This window comes from Bufo gargarizans, chromosome 4 (genome assembly GCF_014858855.1).
Source record: "Bufo gargarizans isolate SCDJY-AF-19 chromosome 4, ASM1485885v1, whole genome shotgun sequence".
In the NCBI taxonomy this organism is placed as follows: domain Eukaryota; kingdom Metazoa; phylum Chordata; class Amphibia; order Anura; family Bufonidae; genus Bufo; species Bufo gargarizans.
This window is the reverse complement of record NC_058083.1, coordinates 319,436,519-319,461,760: the sequence shown is the minus strand read 5'-3', so window position 1 is coordinate 319,461,760 and position 25,242 is coordinate 319,436,519. Positions and strand designations below refer to the sequence as shown.

General features: G+C 42.4%; 1 protein-coding gene across 10 annotated transcripts in view; it reads right to left on the bottom strand.

The window, feature by feature from the left end:
* EYA4 (EYA transcriptional coactivator and phosphatase 4) overlaps positions 1–25,242 on the bottom strand; it is a 309,340-nt gene that overhangs the window by 232,666 nt on the left and 51,432 nt on the right. The window contains exon 3 of one of the 10 annotated variants that reach the window (XM_044289384.1): positions 9,071–9,114. The exons of the other annotated variants lie outside the window; for them this stretch is intronic. Within the exon in view, the coding sequence (XP_044145319.1) occupies positions 9,071–9,088 (18 nt within the window). The 5' untranslated portion in view covers positions 9,089–9,114. The remainder of the gene's footprint in view (positions 1–9,070; positions 9,115–25,242) is intronic. 10 annotated transcript variants of the gene reach the window in all.

Sequence of the window (25,242 nt, the reverse complement as noted above, 5' to 3'; positions counted from 1 at the left end):
GGCCTATGCTTAGAATAGGCCATCTATATCAGATCTATGTCCAACTCTTGGCAACCCTGACAATCAGCTGTTAAATGTGGCCATAACACTTGTGTGATTGCTGCAGCCACTTTAGTGTTTTCCTTGGTTTATTTTTCTGCATGCTGTCCTCTTAGTAGTCATAATGCAGTATATTGCAGCTTTCTCTCATTCATTAAAATAGGACAAAACTCCAGTGCTCTTAACCGCCGCTAGTATATGTACAATGTGCTGGTAGACAAAGAAGAGGCCTTCAAACAGCTGATTGACTGGAGTGACAAGAGTTAGAGCCTTTCCAATTTGATATTGGTCACAAATTCTATTAATAAGCCCTCTATATAACGCTTTAGGTCTACCAGTAGTAATACATTAAAGGCTATGAAAACCTTTCGGGATATTTTTTTAATTATTGCAATTAGAGATGAGCAAATCGAAGCTGACAAAGTGGAATTCATTTAGAATTTTAGAAAAAAATTGATTTGCAATGATTGTTTATTTCCTCGCACTTCGTGGTAACGAATCGCATTTTTCCTAAAATGGTGGCTACACATGTTAGGACTGAGGACATGGGGCAGGAACTCTGGGAAGGCTGGATCACCCAGATTGACATGCCTGCATGCAGCCAATCGGCAGCCAGCCCTGTGATGTCACAGCCCTATAAATATGGCAGACATTTTAGATTCTGCCATTTTCCAGCATTCAGAGTGCAGGGACAGATGTGTGAAGGCGCTAGGGACAGCAATTGGAAAAATCTCATTGTGGAAAAAAAAGACAGAAAAAAGGATTTATAAGTGCAGGGAAAGGATAGAGAGGAATCATTCCACAGCACTTAAGTGCAGGGAGAGACATCAGAAGGCGCTAGGGACATTGATAGGAAAAAGATTTACAATTTCAGGGAACGATTATTTGGGGATCCAAATAGCCATTAGACAGCTTTGTCATTCCAGCTATTTGTTATTGGGCGGAAAGTGCTATGTTGAAACGCCTTTAGTGGCTTATATCTTAGTATCTTTAATATCTTATATCAGTACTACAAGAAAAATATATAGGCATTTCACTTCTGCAGTTATTTCTGGTGAATGCGTGTAGGGGTGTATTTCATAAAAAAGAAATAAAAAATATTCGCACTGCACTGTTGCAGTTATTTCTGGTGAAAGCGTATAGTGGCATATTTCAGTACTACAGGAAAAATATATACGCACTTCACTCTTTAAGTTTTTCTGGTAAAAGCGTATAGTGGCCTATTTCAGTCCAACAAGAAAAATATATTCTCAGTTCACTTCTGCAGTTACCGTATTTCTGTTGAAAGCGTATAGGGGTGTATTACAGTAAAAAAAGAAAACTATATACGCACCGCACTGTTGCAGTTATTTTTAGTGAAAGAGTATAGGGGCATATTTCAGTACTACAAGAAAAATATATACGCACTTCAATCTTTCAGTTTTTTCTGGTCAAAGCGTATAGTGGCTAATTTAGGTCCAACAAGATAAATATATTCTCAGTTCACTTCTGCTGTTATTTCTGTTGAAAGTGTATAGGGGCATATTACAGTAAAAAAAAGAAAAATATATGCACACTTCACTGGTGCACTTATTTGTGTCAAAAGTGCTCAGGGGCCTATTTCTTTATAGAAAGAAAAAAAATATACGCACTTCACTGGTGCAGTTATTTGTGGCAAAAAGGTTTAGTGGCCTATTTCCGTACAGAAAGAAAAAAAAAATATGCACTTAATTGGTGCAATTATTTGTGCCAAAAGCGTTCAGTGGCCTATTTCAGTACAGAAAGAAAAATATATTCTCAGTTCACATTGGTGGTTATATGTGTTGAAAACATGGCTGGGAATCAGCAGGGCAGCTGAGACGTCCGTATAGTGTGGGGGGAATCCGAACACCCTCTCCATCTCCGTGCTCCGTTATATGTGGTAAAATCTTTATTGACTTATTTCAGTCAATCTTATTCAGCGTTCAGCGCTGTAGTAATATGTGGTAAAATCGTTTGTGATGTATTTCGGTCGAAAAACTAAATTTATTCAACATTCAGCTTTGCAGTTATATTTGGTAAAACCTTTTTTGACGTCTTGCGGTCGAAAAACTAATTTTGTTCAGCGCTGCAGTTATATGCGGTAAAATCTCCATGATGTCTCCATGATAAATCTGCAGCATGGGGGCCCTGTGTGGCTTCTACACACTTTCAAAATCATCCTTCAGTGGAGCGAATAGATGCCGGATGACCGGGACGCTCCATGACCTTCCAAGGAGCTGCTGTCCAGAGCAGCAGTTCATTTCTAAAACGTCCGTATAGTGTGGGGGGAATCCTAACACCCTCTCCATCTCCATGCTCCTTTATATGCGGTAAAATCTTTTGTGACTTATTTCAGTGGAAAAACTAATTTTATTCAGCATTCAGCGCTGCAGTTCTATGCGGTAAAATCTATAGTGACGTATTTCGGTGAAAAAAATAATCTTATTCAGCGTTCAGCGCTGGAGTTATATGCGGCGTAAGAAGGTACGGGGGGGATTTGCTCTGGTAGACAGGGTGTGCCCTGGTACTGTCCACGGAGTATGCTGGCCGAAAAGTTGGGGTCATGTGCATCCATGGAGACTTAAAAGACTATCCCAACGCCCTGGTGTCTTTAAGGACAGGGGCCGACAGGTGGACTCACGAAGTGGCAGTTGCCACAAATTTACACTATGAACTTATAATAGGGAGAGACTTCCCAGGCTTCCCGGCACTGTGCCCTGCTACGAGAGTGACTGATACCCATGAGAGAGGGGTAACCCCAGCAGAGTGTCCTGGCTCCAGGGGGAGGCCAGAACTCTGGGAACCCAAGGCTGAAGGGCCAGCGGTAGGGGTGACTGCCACTTCGGTGGAAGAGGGGGGGACAACCCCACTGAATGTAATGGTCTTGGACTTGCCGCCGGGGCCTAAGCTGTCTGAACTTAATGTCTCTGGGGATAATTTTGGTACTGCACAACACCAAGACCCAACCCTATCCTGAGCTTGGGGAAATGTATTTATAGTAGATGGTGAACCAACAACCAGGGGCAAAGTTGGTGTTTCCCCGTTTTGTGGTTCATCAGGATATGTGGTATCGGATAAACCAACTGCGAGGTGAACATATTGAACAGTTAGTAGTGCTCCAGGCTTATCGCAAATTTGTGTTACAGTTAGATCACAAACTTCTTTTGGGGGGTCATCTGTGACTGCAGAAGACACAGGACCGGATACTACAACGGTTTTACTGACCAAGTGTCTTTAGAGAGGTGGATGACTTCTGTAAGTCTTGCCTGTCCTGCCAGGCAAATAGCCCCAGCACCTTTTCTGCAGTCCCTTGGTACCTCTCCCGATCATTGAGGTACCGTTTGAGTGAATCGCGATGGACCTCGTGGGTCCAGTACCGAAGTCCGCTAGAGGATAACAACACATCCTGGTCGTCCTAGATTATGCCACTTGGTACTCGGAGGTGGTGCCACTGCAACATACATCGGCTGAACTGATAGCCAAGGAGCTAATGGAAATGTTCTCCCGAGTGGGGATACCTAAAGAGGTTCTGACTGACCAGGTGACCAGGTCATGAGGGTGCTCTGTAAGTTGCTCCACATCAAACAGTGATGGACATCCGTTTACCAAACAGACAGTTTGGTTAAAAGATTTAATAAAACATTAAAAACTATGTTAAAAAGGGTGGTGTCTAAAGATGGGAAGGACTGGGACCTTCTTCTGCCCTATCTCATGTTCGCTGTGCGAGAGGTGCCCCAGGCCTCTACTGGGTTCTCGCCCTTCAAATTGCTATATGGCAGACATCTTCGTGGTTTGTTGGATGTAGCCAAAGAGGGGAACAGCAACCCACTCCGCATAGAAGTGTCTTTGAGTATGTTAACAAGATGCAATGGCGGATAGAGACCGTATTGCCTCTTGTCAGGGAGCATATGGAGGCTGCTCAGTGAGCCCAGAGTCTGATCTATAATCGTCAGGCTCGGGTCCGGATCTTTAACCTGGGTGATCGGGTTTTGGTTCTGGTGCTGACCTGGACAGCAAGTTCCTGGCCAGGTGGCAGAGGCCCTACGAGGTACTTGAAAAAATTGGAGAGGTAAATGACAAGGTACACCAGCCAGGGAGGCGAAAGCCGGAGCAGGTGTACCATGTGAATCTACTCAAACCATGGAAAGATAGGGAAACCTGTACTGAAGACAGCCCACGGCCAGATTTTGTAGGAGAAGTGGTTGCCACAGTAAAAAATTGCTGACAGCCTCTCCTCTAAGCAGGCTCAGGAGGCCAGGGAGTTTATTAGCCGGAACACGAATGTGTTTTAGGATCTCCCTGGATGCATTTCGACAATTCGGCATGACATTGTCACTGAGCCTCAGGCGAAAGTCTGGCTAAAACCATACCGGGTACCCAAGGCTCGGCGATAAGCCATCTCAGAGGAAGTGCAGATGATGATGAGGCTAGACATCACTGAGAAGTCTAAAAGTGAGTGGGCTAGTCCTTTAGTGCTAATACCCAAGTCGGATGGGAAACTCTGGTTCAGTAACGATTTTCGTAAACTGAACGAGATTTCCAAATTTGATGTATATCCCATGCCCCGGATGGGTGAGCTTATCAAGAGGTTAGGACAAGCCTGGTATATTTCTGTTTTGGACCTCACGAAAGGGTTCTGGCAGGTGCCCTTAACGGAGGATACCAAAGAGAAAACTGCCTTCATCACACCTGAAGGGCTGTATCAGTGCAAGGTGCTACCCTTTGGTCTCCATGGTGTCCCTGACACTTTTCAACGGCTTATGGACATTGGGCTGCGTCCACATTGTCGGTACACTTCGGCTTACCTGGATGATATTGTCATTCACAGTACCGATTGGGAAAGTCACCTACCCAAAGTGCAGGCTGTAGGGGACTCCCTTCGGAAGGCGGGACTAACCGCTAATCCAAAAAAATGTGTGATAGGGTTAGAGGAGACTAAATTCCTGGGGTATGTCATTGGGCGCGGAGTGATCAAACCCCAAGTAAACAAAATTGAGGCTATAAGAAATTGGCCCCGACCTGTCACCACTAAACAAGTAAAGTTATTCCTAGGTATGATAGGCTATTAAATGAGATTTATTCCCCAATGCTACTGTAGCCGCGCCATTGACAGAGTTATTAAACGGACGCAAGTCAGTAATGGTTTACTGGAATAACCGAGCGGAAGAGGCTTTCTCCACTTTGAAGTCGGCCCTGTGTCGGTTCCCGGTTTTGGGGACACCCGACTTCAAGCGGGAATTCATAGTGCAGACAGACGCCTCTGAAGTAGGCCTCGGTACTGTACTGTCTCAGTAGGTCAACGGGGAGGAGCATACCATTGTAATTCCTAAGCCGCAAGCTCACCCCAGCCGAGACCAGGTACAGTTTAATGAAGAGAAAGTGCCTGGCTATCAAGAGGCACTCAATTCTCTCTGCTATTATTTGTTGGGAAGAACATTCCGCCTGGTGACTGACCACTCCCCTCTCAAGTGGATGAGCCAGGCCAAAGAGAGAAATGCATGAGTCACCAGGTGGTTCCTGTCCTTAAAAAAACTTTAAGTTCTTCGTAAAACACATATCAGTTTGATATGAATTTAGCCTAACAGAGTGTTTATGGTCTGTTGGGAGTTCAGAGAAAGGGTGAAGCAACAGTCTGCATGTGCACTAAAAGTGAAAGCTGAAGAGGAAAAACTGTTGAACTTTGTTTTTTTAATACAGAAGACACAAGTCAGAGAATCATCATGTACATGTTGTTATAATTAAACAATATCACACAAACAAGAAAAATAGTTTGTATGTGTAAACAATTTTATTGTAATTTATTATTTGATAGTTCACCCTATTTTACAGGGTTTCCCTCTTTGGACAATCCCATTTCTGTTAGGAACACTTCCAAGTGATAAGCAGGTGATAGGGTTTACAACTGCTGAGACTTTTGCGGATGACTACTGCTGCCTTCTCTGGTGGTGCCCAGCAAGTTTTCTGTTTTCTTGCAGTCTTGCCACTGGAAAATAAAAGGATTGTATGTGCCCCCTGATCACAATGGAGTAATCTTGTAATGTACACTCAAGCTGGGTCCTCCGGATAAAAATATGCTTTTTGCAGTTGCTCTACACTCTGGTTGCTAAATGAGGGCTTTAGTTTTTCTTTTAAGGTATTAGAAAATGATTCTCTAAACCGTGAAACCTCCTTAACCTTACTATGACCCATGTGGAAAATGTACACCACAGGCAGATATTGGTGCACTTTTAAGATCAGAAGCAGGACTGTATTTGTAATGGCTTTTTTCTTGTACCTCATAATATCAATAATAAAAAAATATGATAATGTATGCATTCCCTAGAATGGTAAAAATACAAAGTACAAAATTTCCCACAAAAAACTCATTCGCCCATGTCAATGCAAAACTAAAAAAGAATATATGATCTGGATTGCAATGATACTGTGGTGGACTCGGCACAACCATGTAATACATTGTCTTCAATTAATTTGAACAGATACCATATGTGGGAGTTCCTACACCTTTACTTGCAAGAAGAGCCGACCATTGGGGCAACAGTACCTAGCCTAGACCTACTGGAGTTACCACCAGTTGGCATTAGAAACTACATAAAAAAAATCCAGTCAATCCCCTTTTTAGGAGAAAGATTAAGCATTATTTACATGGATGTAAAAGGTTAAATATATACTCATGTTGCACTTTTTATTTATATAGAACCCAACTACCCGCTTAATGAGATATTCCGATTTTGATTTCTGCTTTTTATTTTACTTCTGAAAAACCATTTGAAGTTGACCCCTTGCTGCACAGTAGAATGATATGGCCCATGGTCCACTTGGACCTCTGTAATGCGTTCATAGGCTAACTGAATAGGACTAAACATGGCATCAGTCATGTAACCCTCACACATGTTATGTGACCCCTGGCATTCAGTAACTGTCCAGTTACCTAACAATAGTAGGTGAATATTAGTTTATTGAGGAGCAGAACATATGCAGTATTTACAATATTACCACCAGTATCATCTCAGTGTCAGTAGAAGCAGATCTAATGTTCTTCTCCCTGTGTGTCCTCTTTGTGTGCTGTATTAGTCTTCACATTCAAATTTATTAATTTAAATTGACATCATCTAGAGAAAAGCAGCAATTTTTTTAATCGCCTAGAGACAGGCATTGTCAGAACCACAATAATAATCATTATTCTACCATTACTCTTATTTCATCATCTCTGATGTGTCATCTGTTCTCACCCAGCACATGTATGTCATGTACGCCACTTGCTTACTGAATGTCAGAGGTCAAATGACTGGCACCATATTTCGTCCTAATCAGTTAGTCCATGGATGCACTACCCAGGACTGGCAAAGTCCATGGGCTATACATTTATTCTGTTCAAATACTGGTCAACCACACTGATAAAGAAGGATGTGCTATGAAGAAAAAAAATATATAGCAACTGGATTACCACTTTAAATTGGAAGCTGTACTAGTACTACTAAATGGGGTCAGAGCATAGTGAAGGGAATTTTAAACAAGTAGGTTCAGCAGAGTGGAAGAACCTGGTGACTTGTAGGAGCAGACATTTTTGAATAAGCATAGATGAGAGTTTTTGCTTTCCTGAATCTGTCCTCCACGGCGTGGCAAGAATATAGACTTATTTACTACAATATTATATTTAATGTTCTGGGATGTTTTCATCCTTACATCTTGGATATTAGATTTGAAAAGGAAACACATATTTTTGCAGCCATTAGAGTGGGTACTGTATTTTTACCTTTCCGCTTTTTGCTATGCCAGTATCTGGCTTACACTTACATTGGGCACTGTTGCAGCTATTAATAATGTGCCAAACATTATTTACAAAAATAAATTGTAGAGCCAAACTCCATGTCTGAGATATGTAGCAAATTAGAGTAACTTGTATGTTGGAGAAGCAATAGAATATAGAATTGTTCAATATTTAACTTTTCCGTTATTCACATTTTCCATTCACCCACCATTCCATTGAAACTTCTCTTCACCGCTGTCATGCAGTGAGGAGGAATATGGACTGGGGACCCCAACACTAGTGATCAGTAGGGGTCCAAGCATTGGGGCTCCCAGCAATCAGATATTTATGACTTGTCTTTTGGTGGAAAAATGGTTTAACAGTGGTTTAAAGGAAATGTGTCACCAAAATGTGATTGCAGATTTTTGTTATTCTTTTTCCTAAACATGATTATAGGGCAGCCATCTTGCCTGAGCTGTTCTTAACAACATTTAGAAAGCATTAACAAAATTGCTTTACGGCAGCCACGTGGTCGGTCCATATACACACTAGGGGAACTCATTGACATCTATGGGAGAATTTTCTAGACATGATCTGTGACCTGTGCAGAAGTCATTGTACTAAGAAAGAATAGATAAGATGATTATTGGGCTTAGTGGCCTGTGTGAAAACTGCAGGATTTTATGGATATTGTTTAAATATAACCAATGACATGGAAAATTAGAAATAACATCAACAAAAATTATTTACAAATGTTAAACATAAAAACGTGATTTAAACAATAGGTCGTTTTCTGATGTATTTATTTATTTTATGCACTTATATAGTGCTGCCATATTCCACAGCGCTTTACAGACATTAGCATTCTGATGACATTTCCTTTAAATAGCTGAATGGTTACGTGTCATTGCCTATGCTCTAGACCACAAATATTTGGATGGATTGATTCTAGTCTATCAATCAAGAAAAATATATAAAAAGATTCCATTTAGAAAGTATGTATCAGTTACACAATACACTAGCTGTAATATATAATTTGCTTTAAAACTGTTATATTCAACGTCCACGTGTTTGATTAATGTATATTTGTGAAGAAAATAAAAAAAATGGAAAAAAAATACCTCGAAATGTAACATTTCATGATAGACATATGTGTTTTCTACTATAGCAGATGGCATCAAAGAGAAAGAAAATGGAATTAATGAAATAGTTGCCAGGTAAAGTACAATATTTCTTGGATGTCCACTCACCACCAGACAATGACACCTGCACTTTGACAGTTACCTTGTGGGTGTTGTACATAGTCAGAAATGTATATCCTATTTCACCTGAAAAGACATGGACCACAATTACCACTAAGACTAAAACATGGGCTATCAGATGTCGAGGTGAAACAATGAGAAGTTTGAATCATCACTGAACTTAACAATTCCCAGCACCACAACATGACAGGATGCAGAGTTGCAAAGAAGAGCCTTTACATTAAATAAGTCATGAACCTTAAACGCACATTCTATTACTGCAGCTTATAGTCCAGGATAATGTATGGTGATGGATATGCAGTCATACAATAAATGCTTTACATCCATATCTAGCACTGGGTTTTATAAAAATAACCCATCGCATTTCAGTAGAATTAGACAAGTACATTTAAACATTTAAAGGCAGTAGGAGATTATTTTCATGATTGCGTCTTACTTATTTAGGGCTAAAAATATATTTTTCACATTGTTTGTATTAAACATTTTCTACAATATTTCCTTTACAGCTTTTAGTTTCATTGCATCTGCAGACTGTTGCTTTTCCTTCTTAGTGAATCCTTCAGAGAGCAGCTCAGTCTGTAGACCTTTATCTTCTATTCGTAGCAGCTTGCAAACACTTATTTAAGCTAAATTCTTATCAGACTGTTAACAAAGTAGCTTTAGGGCACATGCACACGACTGTATGGTCATGTTGCCCGTATTACGGCCCACAAACAGCGGGTCCACAATACACGGGCATGTGGACACATTGATTTGAATGGGTCCATGATCTGCAAGATATGGCCAAAGATTAGATTTCACCTATCTTTTGCGGAGTGAAGGCATAGATCGGAAGCCCAAAGAAGCACTGCAAAGCACTATTGTGGGCTTTCGGGTCTGTGCCTCTCCACCACAAAAGATGGAACATGTTCTATCTTTCGCTGTATCTTACGGAAGGTGGACCCATTCGAGTCAATGCGTCCGCACCGTAATACAGAGTACACATGGCCCATGCCCGTGCATTGTGGACTACTATTTGTAGTCCACAGCACGGGCAATGAGCCAGTATGGTTGTGTGCATGAGCCCTAAGTAAGTTTTTATGAGCTATGGATACAGCAATCGGAGCAGCTCTCTGATGGATAAACTGAGAAGGTGAAGCAACAGTCGGCAGATGCTGTGAAAATGAAAGGTATAGAGGAAAAACTGTTGAACATTTTTAATAAAGACCAATTGAAAAAATGATGTCTAGCCTCAAATAAGTAGAATGCAATAATAATAATGTAAATATTGCCCCCAAAAGTGCTCATATAGCCTTTTACTCCAAATGTTAAGTGGTTGAGGTCAATGGCACTGCTCACTAAAGAGACACATTTCTTATATACCTTGCTATTCCATGACACTATGACCTTGCCTGGTTAACAACACAAAAAACACACAAATACACCAGGCACATATAATAAAATAATCCAGGTAGATTATAGCAATATCAGTTTGGCACCTTGGTGAAACACTTTGTAGTAAAGTAAATATTGTACAACTGGAATGGAGGGAAAATTCATACAAGTAAGTGCACTAAGAATTTATAGTGTTGACACTGGCACTTCCTCATGGCAAAAAGTATCTGTGACAAATGCCAACCTGCTTTTATTTCAGACGATCAGATCTGGAATGTTGCACAGTGATGACACTGGCCACTACATGATATTAACAAACTATTCAGATTACTGTGGTTACATCTGACCACCATCCGTTCTACAACTAAAGTTGGCCATAAATATTGGCAGTGAACCTGAATAACGGGATCTGCATCTTGCTTGTCCCTTAATGTCCCCATGGAGTGAATAAGAGTCAGAGTTGAATTTTAACTCAGAAAATAACCAATGTCAAAGGTGTTGTATAGATTCTTTTCTACCTTATATTTTCAAATGTCAAAATTGGGGAAAATAAGAAATTATTAGCAAAGAATCTATTATATGTACAGTCAATGACCAGCTTAAATGAGAAAGTCTTAACTAAGCGGAACATCTACTCTGCTTCCTGATTTCAGACATCTGGGACATGACCAAACAAAACCATAAGTTAGAAAAGACAACAAATACAGAGCACTGGCTATTTGAATAATATATGAAATTGAATAGGCCCAGTCAAAAATGTTCCTCTTTTTTACTTCAAGCAGCTCTGTCATCATACATTGTTGCATTGTGTAAGGGCAGTATAGTAAGGGACAGGTCTGCTCTTCTTATGGTCCCATTTGGCTAATATCTCCTAATAAAGACTTCTGCATCCTCTGTATTCATCAGAAGACTGGTTTCCTAAATCTTTCTTGCCCCAAATTAGCTCCATCTCTGCGAAAGGTGGAAAGGTATTCTCTTGATATCATGTATGTCTTTTTACATAAGCCTGAAAGTAATTCTGAAAAGCTTCTTTGCACAGATATCTTTTAAGAGGCACAAAACTAGTTAAAGGGAAAAAATCCAGTCAAATATAAAAATGTAGGTATTACATAGAAGACATCTTGTGCTTTTTACCTGCACACTGTAATTGCCCAGTGTGCCCTCTATTTCAACTTTTTTTTATGTTTAACACCAAACAGCCGTTATTCCTGTGCAGTGCAAAAAATGTGATGCTCCCTTCCCCCACACAGAGCTCAAGTTGGCAGATATAAGTAGTCATGTTCCACATAACCTCTGCCCAGGGTGGAAGAGATGTAAGATTAAAGAGGCTGTCTCACAAAAAAATATTCTACAGTTTTTAAACCAGCACCTGTATCTAAATTATTTTGTAATTGCATGTAACTTTTATTGAATAACTCAGTGTCTATCTGTATGGCACCCCCTGCTCAGTGTCCTGATCACTGAGATGGAAGCACTTGCTCAGTTTATCCAATTGCAACAAGCTGCTGCAGAAAGTACACACCCCCTGAGTTGACTGTAATGGTTGTAGGTAGGGAGAGACGAGGACAGTGAGTCCCTGAATTAGAACCCAGCCCATTTTACCTAACTTCCTAAATGGCAGAACCGCAACTGGACGACAGTCCCTACACTAGGATAGATGCAGGACAAACAAGACACAATACAGACAACGCAAAATCAGAGCCATATGAAAAGGGTAAGAACCAGATGGTGGTCAGAAGACAAGCCAGGGTCAGGAACATTGGGAACAAATTGCAATACAGGAACAAGGGAGCCTGCTAGAGGCAACAAAGACTATAACTGGCCCTTGTGTATGCACAGTAAGGGATTTAAATAGAGGACCGAGTCCCTGGGTCAGAACCTGCTAGGTAAATGACTCTCCATTAGTCAGAAATACTAGTACACAGTAATAGAGCAGCTGAGCTAATCAGCCCACTGCTAATCTCCCCCAGCACACACCCGCTGGAGGGCGAAAGAGCATTGTATTCTGTTACTAAGGATATGGTCACATCACCAGGGGGCATTGCAACCTGTCTCCCCTGACGCAGCCGTGCCAAGGCTGAGGATCGCGCCACTGGAGCCTGGACAGGTACGTTTATTACACTGACAGCTTGAAATAAATCTAGCAGAACGATTGTAGCATTGAACGGGGAGATCTCTGGATCCATGTTAGGTACAGGGCTTTCTTGAAAGAAGTTGTTATGTACTAGATGATCTATGATTCTCATTTTTACATTATTCATGGGATATCCCCCTTAAGATATTTCAACCACTGGCCTCCTTGGTAATATCCAAGGGTACTAAAAAGGCACTTAGTGTAGTTACTTGACAACTCCTAAAACAAGCCTATATTTGTTACCAGGTTGGTATAATGTGGGGATTAATGTTTCTATATCTGTAAGTCATGTAAATTGGTGGGGGTCTAAAACCAGGCACCCCAACTGAGCATCAGCTGTCTAAGGCAGCCATCTGAGCCGGAAACTATAAGCTGTGTGGAGAGCAAGCAGAAGACTTCATCCACTGTGTCGTTTCTGGCACTGAGATACTGCAGCTCAGCTGCCAGGAATAGGTGCTGAGCTGCAGTACCCCAGCATGGCCAATAGAGAGCTGTCTGTTGTCATCTCCGTACGTACAGTGTATAGTTAATGGCGCTACTGGCTGCCTAAAACAGCTGATTAGAATCCTGAGACTAGGCCATCAATTTCAGTTTTCTAATTGGAAAACAGCAAGTGACATTCTTATTGATGGTGGACACAGCATATATATCGCTCCCTCCCCAAACTGCTATGCCTGCATTCAGCAACCACTAGTTTGCAGATGCTGGAGGCAAGTTAAACAAAACTGCAATCTCGCTGCAGAAACAGAGGTCTCATGCGTAAAGAATGTTCTAACAACGAGTTTGTGTAAATGTAAAGAAGGAGGATATAAAACGACAGACATGTTAATATTAACTAATCAATATCTTACCATTAATTGTTAGAAAACAACAAGATTCAAATATACCATACTGTATATTACATAGAAACATTTTCTAATCCTCATATGGTCCATTATAACAAACCTACTGATTTTCTTGCAAAATCCAAATTGAATTTCCTGCATAAACTACTATTTTAAGGCAAATGGTTTGACTGTGTTATAGAGGAAATAAAGAATTCAAATGCACTATTAAAATACTTGGCAAAAAAACATCTAAATCTGCGAAGAGAAAGCATTAGGAGAGGTCAAAAGTGCATATTTGACTGCACGTTTTCCTAAATGTGTCAGACCAATTTCTTCAGATTTCGCTTCTCTGGCTTAGATATTTTCATATTTGACATAGTATTCTAGTGAAATAAACCTCTTAAAGGGGTTCTCCGGGATTTTTATATTGATGACCTATCCCCAGGATAGGTCATCAATATCAGATTGGCGGGGGTCCGATATCCAGCACCCCCGCTGATCAGTTGTATAAAAGGAAGTCACGTTCACTGTGCACGCCTTCCCTTCATACACCTGAAAGGAGTTCAGAAAAACTATTTGGGGGTAGAAGGTGATTTCCATGACTAATATAAAAAGGCATTTTTTGCTAAGCATTTTATAGCATTGTACATACATGTAACAAAACAATGTTTTGTCAATGGCAGCAATATTACAATGCAGCAAAGCTGAGTTTGTCATGTGGCCTGAAGTTTCTTAAAGGGGTTCTGCAGTTTCTTTAAACTGATGATCTATCCTCTGGATAGATCATCAGGATCTGATCAACAGGGGTCAACACCCGGGACCCCCGCCGATCAGCTGTTTGAGAAGGCAGCGGCGCTCCAGGAACGCTGCAGCCTTCTCACTGTTTACTGCAGTTGGATGGAGCTTAGCCGCGCCCAGGCCAGTTGATACTAGTCGTGACGTCACTGGGCCTGCGGTAAACAGTGAAAAGGCCGCTGCGCTGCTGAAGCGCCGCTGCCTTCTCAAACAGCTGATCATCGGGGGTCCCGGGTGTCGACCCCTGCCAATCAGATGCTGATGATCTATACAGATGATAGATCATCAGTTTAAACAAAATGCAGAACCCCTTTAAAGTATTGTATGTGGTTTTTCACACATCGCGATTAGCATGCAGCTAAATGGTTGGGACTCCTCCTAGAATTAACGTGGATTCTATATCAAAAAGGGATATGTCCCATACTGACATGGATTTCAAATCCAAGCATCTGTGGCAGTATGAATGGCATTGCGGACAATACACTTCAAAATCCTCATGAAATTTAAGCCATGTCACCATACCCTTACAGCTGCTACATGGACAAAGGACAACTGGGGTCTGGAGATGACTTACTAACTTCAGTGAGAGAAACATGCTTTGTGATCTGTGAAGAGGTTATTGTGCTGGGAAGGGGGCAAATGATCTTGTATTATCTGTATTCAGCTTTATCATAAAGGCGTTATCTTACAATGTAATCCCTCTTGTGATGATAATGGGATGACTATTGACAAGTGACCTCTATAGAACTAGAAGTGTCAGTCAGTGTAAGTCATCAGCTGGGGGCCCCCTGATCTCTGTAGCTTTTGCTTGGTTTGTATGCTAGTAAAGTCCGCTCAAAGCAGCCTGTAATATTTTGACTGTATGAAGCAAATTGTGTGCATGACGTCTGAGTTTAATGGTGATTTTAATAAAGAATCATTGTACAGAGGGCAAATGTTATATTTGAGATTAGTTTTAGAATCTCAAACTGATTTTCAAGGTAAGAAAGTCCTGATATTTGTAGATCTGGTGTAAAAAAAGCACATAAATATAGTTTGGACCATTTTCCATATAACCAAATATATTTAAAAAAAACTCAAACTTATAACTATAGTATAAGAAAAAAAAGATGGTTCCAGAACTTGTAATAACTTTCTTGTAGCATGTGACTCACATGGACACAAACCTTCACCCAAGCATGGTTGACGCGTTTCGAACACAGGTGTGTTCTTAGTCGTAACGACTAAGAACACACACAGGTTACGACTAAGAACACACCTGTGTTCGAAACGCGTTAACCATGGTGGGGTGAAGGTTTGTGTCTATGTGAGTTACATGCTACAAGAAATAAATAAAAGCAACTGAGTTATTACAAGTGCTGGCACCATCTTTTCTTCTTATATTCTACAAGGGTGATTGGCTTGGCTCGTCCCATGCACAGGGCTGTGGATTGTAAGGTAAGCTGGTTTACATTTATGGACTTATAACTAAAGTGTATGATTGTAGAAAATGTTAAATTTAGATTTAATGTGTTATACACCATTTAAAAGAATAGTATGTATGGTGTCAAATGCCAATTTAACATTTGCTATATCTGCATATAAGTGATTAAATTATAATAGATGTAACTATTAAAGCTGCAATATGTTTATTGATATTCCTATTTTAATCCAGAGAAAAGACAACTGATGCAGCATTGTGACTAGAAAGTTAAAAACTTCAGTTGCACATCTTCAGGGAGATCAGGTCCAAACTCCCATCAGTCCACAAAAACAACGAAGAAGGCAGCACTCCAGCTGTCTGACCTTGGGTGAATAAAAAACAACTATTCTTCACTACAAAAGCATAATAATTTACATTACTTAAAAGGGGATACAGGTGCATCTTAATGAATTTCAATATCAGCTAAAAGCTAATTTATTTCAGTAATTAAATTCAAAAAGTGAAACTCATATATCTGTGGGGTTTCGCTGTGGTAGACAGGATTAGCGGACGCAGTATAGAGACAACAACAAGTTCTTTGGATCAAACAGTTCGGTGTTTTATTCCATGCGGCAATTCTGCCTCAAAGAAAACTTGACCATAGCAGCACCAACCTGTTTTCACACCAAACAGGTAGCAAGCCTTCATACAGACACAAGGCTCCCAGACCCCAACACAGAGACATCACTTCTGAGCCCAGCTGTCTATTTAAGGACATCCAGGTGCTGCCAAAACCCGGACCGGACCAGTCTGGTATTTGAACTCACCTGGCTGTAAATCAGCCCAGCAGCACATGCTGGGAGGAAAATACCAGTTTTCCCAGACAAAACCTCAGTGTGTCACAAACCGCCCCCTTTGTTCAACCCTGAGGGTGTGAACACACACCAGTGTACCCGGGAAAGGGCATCTGTGTTTCCCTGTAACCGGCCTGTCCTGTGTTCCAGTTTTGTAGGGAGATAAACCATTGTGTGACCCGGGCATTTCTATCCTTGGCCTGGCTCATCCACTTGAGAAAGGAGTGCTCAGTCACCAGGCGGAATTTTCTCCCCAATAAATAATAGCAGAGAGATTCTAGTGCCCACTTGATAGCCAGGCACTCTCTCTCCACTATACTATACCGGGTCTCGACTGGGGTGAGCTTATGGCTGAGTAAGACAATGGGATGCTCCTCCCCGTTAACTTCCTGATACAGTACAGCCCCGAGGCCTACTTCGGAGGCATCGGTCTGTACTATAAACTCCCCTTTGAAGTCGGGCGTCACCAAAACCGGGAACCCGCACGGAGCCGACTTTAAAGCGGAGAAAGCCTCTTCCGCCCGATCATCTCAGCGAACCATCATTGACTTGTGTCCCTTCAAGAGTCATGTCAAGGGCGCGGCTAGAGTAGCAAAGTGGGGAACAAACTTTATGTAATAGCCCACCATTACCAGGAATGACTTTATTTGCCTAGTGGTGACAGGTCTGGGCCAATTCCGTATCGCCTCTATTTTGTTCACTTGGGGTTTGATGACTCCGCGCCCAATGATATACCCCAGGTACTTAGTCTCTTCTAACCATATCGTGCATTTTTTGGGGTTAGTGGTTAGACCAGTTTTCCAAAGGGAGTCCACTAGAGCCTGCACTTTGGGTAGGTGACTTTCCCAGTCGGTACTGTGAATGACAATATCGTCTAGGTAAGCCGAAGCGTACCGACATTGTGGATGAAGCACAATGTCCATTAGTCACTGAAAAGTGGCGGGGGCGCCATGCAGACCAAAGCGTAAGACCTTATAATGATACAGCCCCTCAGGCGTGATGAAGGCAGTTTTCTCTTTGGCAGCCTCCGTTAAGGGAATCTGCCAGTACCCTTTTGTGAGGTCCAAAACAGAAAAATACCGGGCTTGTCCTAACCTCTCGATGAGCTAATCCACCTGGAGCATGGGTTATGCATTGAATTTGAAAAATTTGTTAAGTTTTCGAAAGTCATTGCAAAACTGCATCGTTCTGTCCGACTTGGGTATCAATACTATAGGACTGGCCCACTCACTTTTTGACTCCACAATTAAGTCTAGCTGCAACATTAGCTGCACCTCCTCCGATATGACTTGTCGCCGAGCCTCGGGTACCTGGTATGGTTTTAATCAGACTTTTACCTGAGGCTCAGTGACAATGATGTCATGCTGGATTATGGAAGTGCGTCCAGGGAGGTCCAAGAACACATCCGTGTTCTGACTAACAAACTCCCTGGTCTCCTTCGTTTATTTAGAGGAGAGGCTGTCAGCAATTTTTACTGTGGCAGCTGCCTCATGTGCATCAGACAGAGGGGCCGGTGCCTCTTCTCCTAGAAAACCCGGCCGCGGGCTGTCTTCTGTACAGGTTTCCCTATCTTTCCACTGTTTGAGTAAATTCAAATGGTAAACCTGCTCCTGCCCTGGCTAGTGTACCTTGTAGTTAACATCTCCAATTTTCTTGAGTACCTCATAGGGCCCCTGCCACCTAGCCAAGAATTTACTGTCTACGGTCAGCACCAGACCCAAAACCCAATCACCTGGGTTAAAGATCCGGACCCAAGCCTGACGATTATATACCCAACTCTGGGCTCGCTGAGATGCTTCCATATGCTCCCTAACAAGAGGCAACACTGTCTCTATCCGATCTTGAATCTGGGTAACGTATTCAATGACACTTTTATGTGGAGTGGGTTGTTGTTCCCACGCCTCTTTGGCCACGTCCAAGAGACTGTGAGGGTGTCTGCCATATAGCAGTTCGAAGGGCGAGAACCCAGTAGAGGCCTAGGGTACCTTTTGCACTGCGAACATGAGATAGGGCAGAAGGAGGCCCCAGTCCTTCCCATCTTTAGCCACCACCCTTTTCAACATATTTTTTCATGTTTGATTAAACCTTTCTACAAAACCATCCGTTTGCGGATGGTAAACGTACATCCGTAGCTGTTTTATGTGCAGCAATTTATGGAGTTCCCTCATTACCTTGGACATAAAAGGGGTCCCTTGGTCGGTTAGACCCTCTTTACGTAGTCCTACTCAGGAAAACATCTCCATTAATTCCTTAGCTATGAGTTTGGCCGAGGTATGTCGCAGTGGCACAGCCTCCGGGTACCGAGTGGCGTAGTCTAGAATGACTAAGATGTGTTGATGCCTCTGGTGGACTTTGGTACTGGGCCTATGAGGTCCATAGCTATTCGGTCAAACATTACTTCGATAATCAGCACAGGTACCGGGGGACTAAAGAAATGTGGCTGGGGGCTAGTTAACTGGCAGGTCGGACAAGACTTACAAAACTCTTCCACTTCTTTGAATATGCTGGGCCAGTAAAGCCGCTGTAGAATACGATCCTGAGTTTTCTGCAGCCCCAGGTGACTCCCGAGAACGTGTTGGTGGGCTAGCGATAAGCCTTGGGGACTGCAAACTGTTCAATAGGCTCACACTGTAGTTGGCTAACCAATACAACATATCCTGATGAACCACAAAACGGGGAAACACTGACTCTGCCTCAGGTTGTTGTGGTTCACCATCTACTAATAACACATTTTCCCAGGCGCGGGATAGGGTTGGGTCCCGACGTTGGGTGGTACTAAAATGATCCCCGGAGACATTGAGGTCTGCCAAGTCAGGACCCGGCGGGGCAAGTTCTTCATGTCTCCTACCATCACACTTAGCGTGGTTGTCTCCCCCTCTTCCACCGAAGTGGCGGTCACACCTACCGCTGGCCCTTTGGTCACCAGACTCCTTGAGTGTTCTGGTCTCCCCCCTGAGCTGGGCCACTCTGCTAGGGTTACCCCTGTCTCATGGGTATCAGTCACTCTCATAGCAGACCACAGTGACGGGAACCAGGGAAGTCTCTCCCTATTATGAGTTCATAATGTAGATTTGTGGCGGCAGCCACCTCGTGGCTCCATCTACTGGCCACCGTAGTTTGAGACACCAGCGCTGTGGGATAGTCTTTTTAGTCTCCATGGATAAACATCAACATGACTTTCCGGCCAGTATACTCAGTGGACTGCACCAGGGTAGCCCTTACTAGGGTCACCAGACTCCCTGAGTTCAGCAGAGCCTCCACCGGAGTGTCTCCCACTTCCTGTTGCACACAGCCTCCTTGCATATAGTGACTGACGGTAGCCATAGTTAGTGTCCATGGGCTCCACCCAATGGGGACAGTCAGCCCTTACATGGCCAGGCTCCTTACACCGCCAGCAGACTATTGGTGCCAGGTCTGCCATGGGTACATCCAGGGCGGGTTTTATTGGCTCAAATCTCCGGGCCTGGGGTGGAGATTTCCAGGGTTTGCCGACCCCCCTCCCGACAGAACCCTCCTTTAGATTCCTGGTAGCTTCATAGCGTTCCACCAGGTCCACTATCGTTCCACCTTCTCAAGTGCATTGCCAGAAGACACCTGACTGATCCAGTGCTGGAGAGTGGAGAGGGTATGGCAAAGGCCTTCAGAACATATCGGCTAACATATGATCCAGCTTAGCAGTGGGACTCAGCTGTAGCCATTTTTGCAAGAGGTGAAGTAAGTTATAATACTGGGGTCTTGCAGGCTCAGCCGAGTTGAACCCCCATTGATGCACCTGCTGGGCCCGAACCAACACGTTCTCCCCCAGTCTTGCCAGAATCTCACCCATGACTTTCTGGTAGTCGGCCGCTTGATCGTCCGGCAAGTCAAAATACACTCGCTGGGAATTGGAGCGACGAACTCAGCCCACGGGTCACGAGGTAGATTTTTTCCTGATGGCCACTTTCTCGTACATCGCCAGGTAGGTTTCGATGTTGTCTGCTGGTGGTCATCTTAGGAATCGCGGCACGGACTGCTTTCCGGGCATCGTGGACGCTCAGGGTTGCTCCTGCTGTCTGCAAAGCCATCACGTGTTGTAGCAGCAGCTAGTTAGTCTTCTGCTGCTGATTATTAGCCTCGCGCTGCTGCAGGTTTGTCTCTCGCTGCTGCAGATTAGCCTCCATGAGGGCCTTCACAACAGCCTCCATTTTGTTGTGGGGCACTGGTTCTAATACAGCTTGTTTAATGTACAACATACAACCGTGCCTGAAAAATTCAGAAACCAAAAGAATCGTCGTTCATGCCAGCCTCACTGCTCATGCACGCATCCTCCACCAATTGTGGGGTTTCGCTCTGCTAGACAGAATTAGCGGACGCAGCATAGAGGCAACAACAAGTTCTTTGGATCAAACAGTTCAGTGTTTTATTCACACTTTAGGCAAGTAACAAAACAAGCAGTCATAATCAAACAAAAAGTCACCTTGCGGTGTTGGTGGTAATTTACACCATTCGGCAATTCTACCTCAAAGAGTTCTTGACCATAGCAGCACCAACCTGTTTTTACACCAAACAGGTAGCAAGCCTTCATACAGACACAAGGCTCCCAGACCCTAACACAGAGATATCGGTTCTGAGCCCAGCTGCCTATTTAAGGACATCCAGGTGCTGTCAAAACCCAGACTAGCACTTAAAATCCGGTCCGGTATTTGAACTCACCTGGCTGTAAATCAGCCCAGCAGCACATGCTGGGAGGAAAATACCTGTTTTCCCCGACAACACCTCTCACTGAGTCACATATCATATACCTTTGATTCATTACATGCAGAGTGAGCTATTTCAATGTTTTTTTTCTTTAAATGTTGATGATTATGTCTTCAAAGGGATATCCAATTTCTGAAAAAGGCCCCCCCCCATGTGCTAGGCCCATCACAGGTAATATATTTACCCCTCCCTGCTCCGGGCACCACCACTGCTGCATCTCCCTGTACACGGATGAAAACATCTGGTGTCAGGGAGAGCAGCCAATGGCAGGCGGGGACAGGGACGAGCCTCCCTAGCGTCACCCTCAGTCTGGTTAAGAAAGCTACACAATCATGGGGAAGACTGCTGACATGACCAGACCAGTTGTCCAGAAGACATTGTCACAAAAGATCATTGTTAAAGAAGCATGCTGTTCACAGAGTGCTGTAGTGAGGTATATTAATGGAACTTTGAGTGGAAGGAAAAAGGTGCAGAAGCAACAGGGATAACCACAGCCTTGAAAGGATTGTCAAGAAAAGGTCATTCAAGAATTTGGGGGAGATTCACAAGGAGTAGACTATGGTTGGAGTCAGTGCTTCAAGAGCCACCACACCCAGACATACTGTATCCAAGACATGAGCTACAACTGTTGCATTCCCTGTGTCAAGCCACTCATGACCCAGAGGCAACATCACAAGCGTCGTACCTTGGCTAAAGAGAAAAAATGCTGGGCTGTTGCTCAGTGGTCCGAAGTCCTGTTTTTAGCTGAATATAAATTTTGCATTTCCTTTGGAAATCAAGGTCCCAGAATCTGGGGGAAGGGTGGAGAGGCACACAATCGAAGTCGCTTGAGGTCCAGTGTGAATTTTTCACAGTCAGTGATGATTTGGAGAGCCATGTCATCTGCTGATGGTTGTCCACTGTGTTATATCAAGTCCTAAGTCTTCACAGCCATCTTACCAGCAAATTTTAGAGCACTTTATGCTTAACTCTGCTGACCAGAATAATGGAGAAGCTGTTTCATTTTCCAGCAAAGCCTAGCACTCCCAATACCAGTTTTTTTAACCTCTGCATCACTGTGCTTGATTGGCCAGCAAACTTGCCTGACCTAAACCCCATAGAGAATCTATTGGTCATTGTCAAGAACAAGATGAGCGACACAAGACACATCAATGCAGACAAGCTAAAGGCCACTATGAAAGCAACCTGGGTTTTCATAACACCTCAGCAGTGCCACAGGCTGATCGCCTCCATGCCACGCCACATTGATATAGTAATTTATGCAAAAGGAGCTCAAACCCAGCACTGAGTGCATATACTGTACATATTTTTCAGCAGGCCAATATTTCTGTATTAAAAATCATTTTTAAGCTACTTTCACACTCGCGTTTTGAGTTGATCCGTCCTGGATCTGCAAAAAACTGATCCGTTAAAATAATACAACCACCTGCATTCGTCATGAAAGGATCTGTTTGTATTATCTGTATCATAGCCAAGACGGATCCGTCATGAACTCCATAGAAAGTCAATGGGAGACGGATCTGTTTTCTATTGTGCCAGATTGTGTCAGAGAAAATGGATCGTCCCCATTGACTTACATTGTGTGCCAGGACGGATCTGTTTAGCTCAGTGTCGTCAAATGGACAACAAAACGCTGCAGGCAGCGTTTTGGTGTCCGCCTCCAGAACGGAATGGAGACTGATCGGAGGCAAACTGATGCATTCTGAGTGGATCCTTTTCCATTCAGAATGCATTAGGCAAAACTGATCCGTTTTGGACCGCTTTTGAGAGCCTTGAACGGATCTCACAAACGGAAAGCCAAAACGCGAGTGTGAAAGTAATTGGTCTTATATAATACTTTTGTGTTTTCAGTAGCCGTTTTCAGAAGCCATAATCATCGACATAAAAAGAAATAAATGTTTTAAATAGGTCACTCTGTGTGTAATAAATCTATAGATTATACAAGCTTTACTTTTTTAAATTGAATTGCTGAAATAAATAAACTTTTTGATTTGTACCTCTATTATGATAACTTTCATTTTTTAAAATCAACCATGGTATCATCCTTTTATCCCCTAAGGACCTGGCAAATTGTTATGTTTGCATTTTTTATTTTTCTGCCTACCTTCCAAGAGCCATAACATGTTAAATTTTACAATTTACATAGCCTTATGATTTTTTTTTTGTTTTTTGTGGGGCAAGTTGTACCTTTTAATGGCACCACTTTATTAACTATAGCCTGTATTGGAAAATGGGAAAACAATCCTTTGGGGGGGTGAAATTTTGTTTAGTGTTTACAGTGTTCTCCGTGGACTCAAAATTATAGGACAACCTTATTTTAAGGGGCTGGTATGAGTATTGTAAAAATAAAAACTTAAAATTTTCTTTGCATTGCCATATTCTGACAACCACATCATTTTTCAATCTACAGAGCTGTGTGAGGGCAATAATTTTTTTATTTTTTTTTGCAGGGCAAGCTGTAGTTTTTATTGGTATAGGGTACATACAGGGAAACATAACAAAAAAACTGAAAAGGCATTTTTTTTATTTTTTCTGTTGTGACAGTCACCACACATGATAAATATTTTTTATATTTCAAAAGTTTTGCCATGTTCCATGTTTTAGATGTGGCAATACTTATTACATTATGTTTAATTTTTTATTTATTTTTATATGTAAAACTGAGAAAAGAAAATGATTTGAATTCAACCTTTTAGTTTTTAACATTTTTTTTTTACTTTTTTTTATTCCACTTTTAAGTCCCCTTAGAGGAAAATGTGCATTCAATCTTCTCATCTTGTGTACCATAGACTGCAATAGAATATTATTGCAATCTATGAGATTTTCACTGATTGGCTGTCAGGCTGTGCCTCAGACACAGCTTCACAGGCGACTCACTATGAAAACACTAGGAGCCTTCACAAGGGCCCAAGCTGTCATAGTAACCAATTAGAGCTCTGTGATTTCACCGGAGGATAAAGACAACCACCCCATTACTCTGTTTAACCAAACAGTTGCTGCAGTCACTGCTGAGAGCAGCATCTGAGTGGTTAAGTGATAGGGATCGGAGTCATCTTAACTCCCGGTCACTGCTGGTGGGGTCAGCTGTATTATACATCTGGCAGTCGCCATGCATAGCGCAAGCTCAGAGTATGAGTTCACTCCATACACCCTCTAAATACCAGTCGCATACATGTACATGATTATGCTTTAATGGGTTAAGGATATTTACTACCTATATCAACATGACCACTTTACCTAGTTTGACCTGGGGACAGGGAAGATGCTAATGGTGGTAAATGGTCCTACATTTTATAGTGAATATCCAAATATAAAGAACTACACATTAGATCTGTTCATCTGCACCATACAGGCAGGAGGTACAGGAAGTGTTGGGAGATACATGTGTGCATCATAAAGTGGTATACTGCCACATTAAACAGGAATTGAAAACAGTGACCAGTTATATGGAGCGTCCAACGTTCATCACAGTCAGTTACTTAAAGCCTATCGGCAATCCATCTGGGATACATAAAAAGGTACTAATTATGTTCCAATAATTTGTTGCAGGGTGCAGAAGTGTTAAGCATCATTTGGAGCCTACACTTAACCCTTTTCCCAAGTGAACCAAAACATTTTATAACAGTGACTTATTATTGCATTAAATGAATACGAAACCACCACTTATCTACCCCATTCAGATGTGTGGCTTATTCTGCACTGTATTGTAAAACTCGCTTCCAACATCTGGCATACTGAAAGCTGAATAAGGGGACGCATTCCCGTTCCAGCAAGTGAGGAACTTGGGAGACTGCAGTAAAGGAAGGAAACAGACCTTGGGAAATAAATAATTAAATAATAAAAAGGAAAACCTTAGGGGCTAATTAAATATAAGGCATAATCAAATTGGATATGGAAATATGGACCCAGCTGACAATGCTTTGGAGCAAACGTATGTTGATAAATAGTCTTTTCTAATTACATGTTTGCTCTCATAACTAAAGTCTAGATTTTCTGGGCTGCAAGCCAAATCTATCGCAGTCTAGACATGGCGGTCTGCTTCCCAGCTATGACTTACTATACACAGCCCTC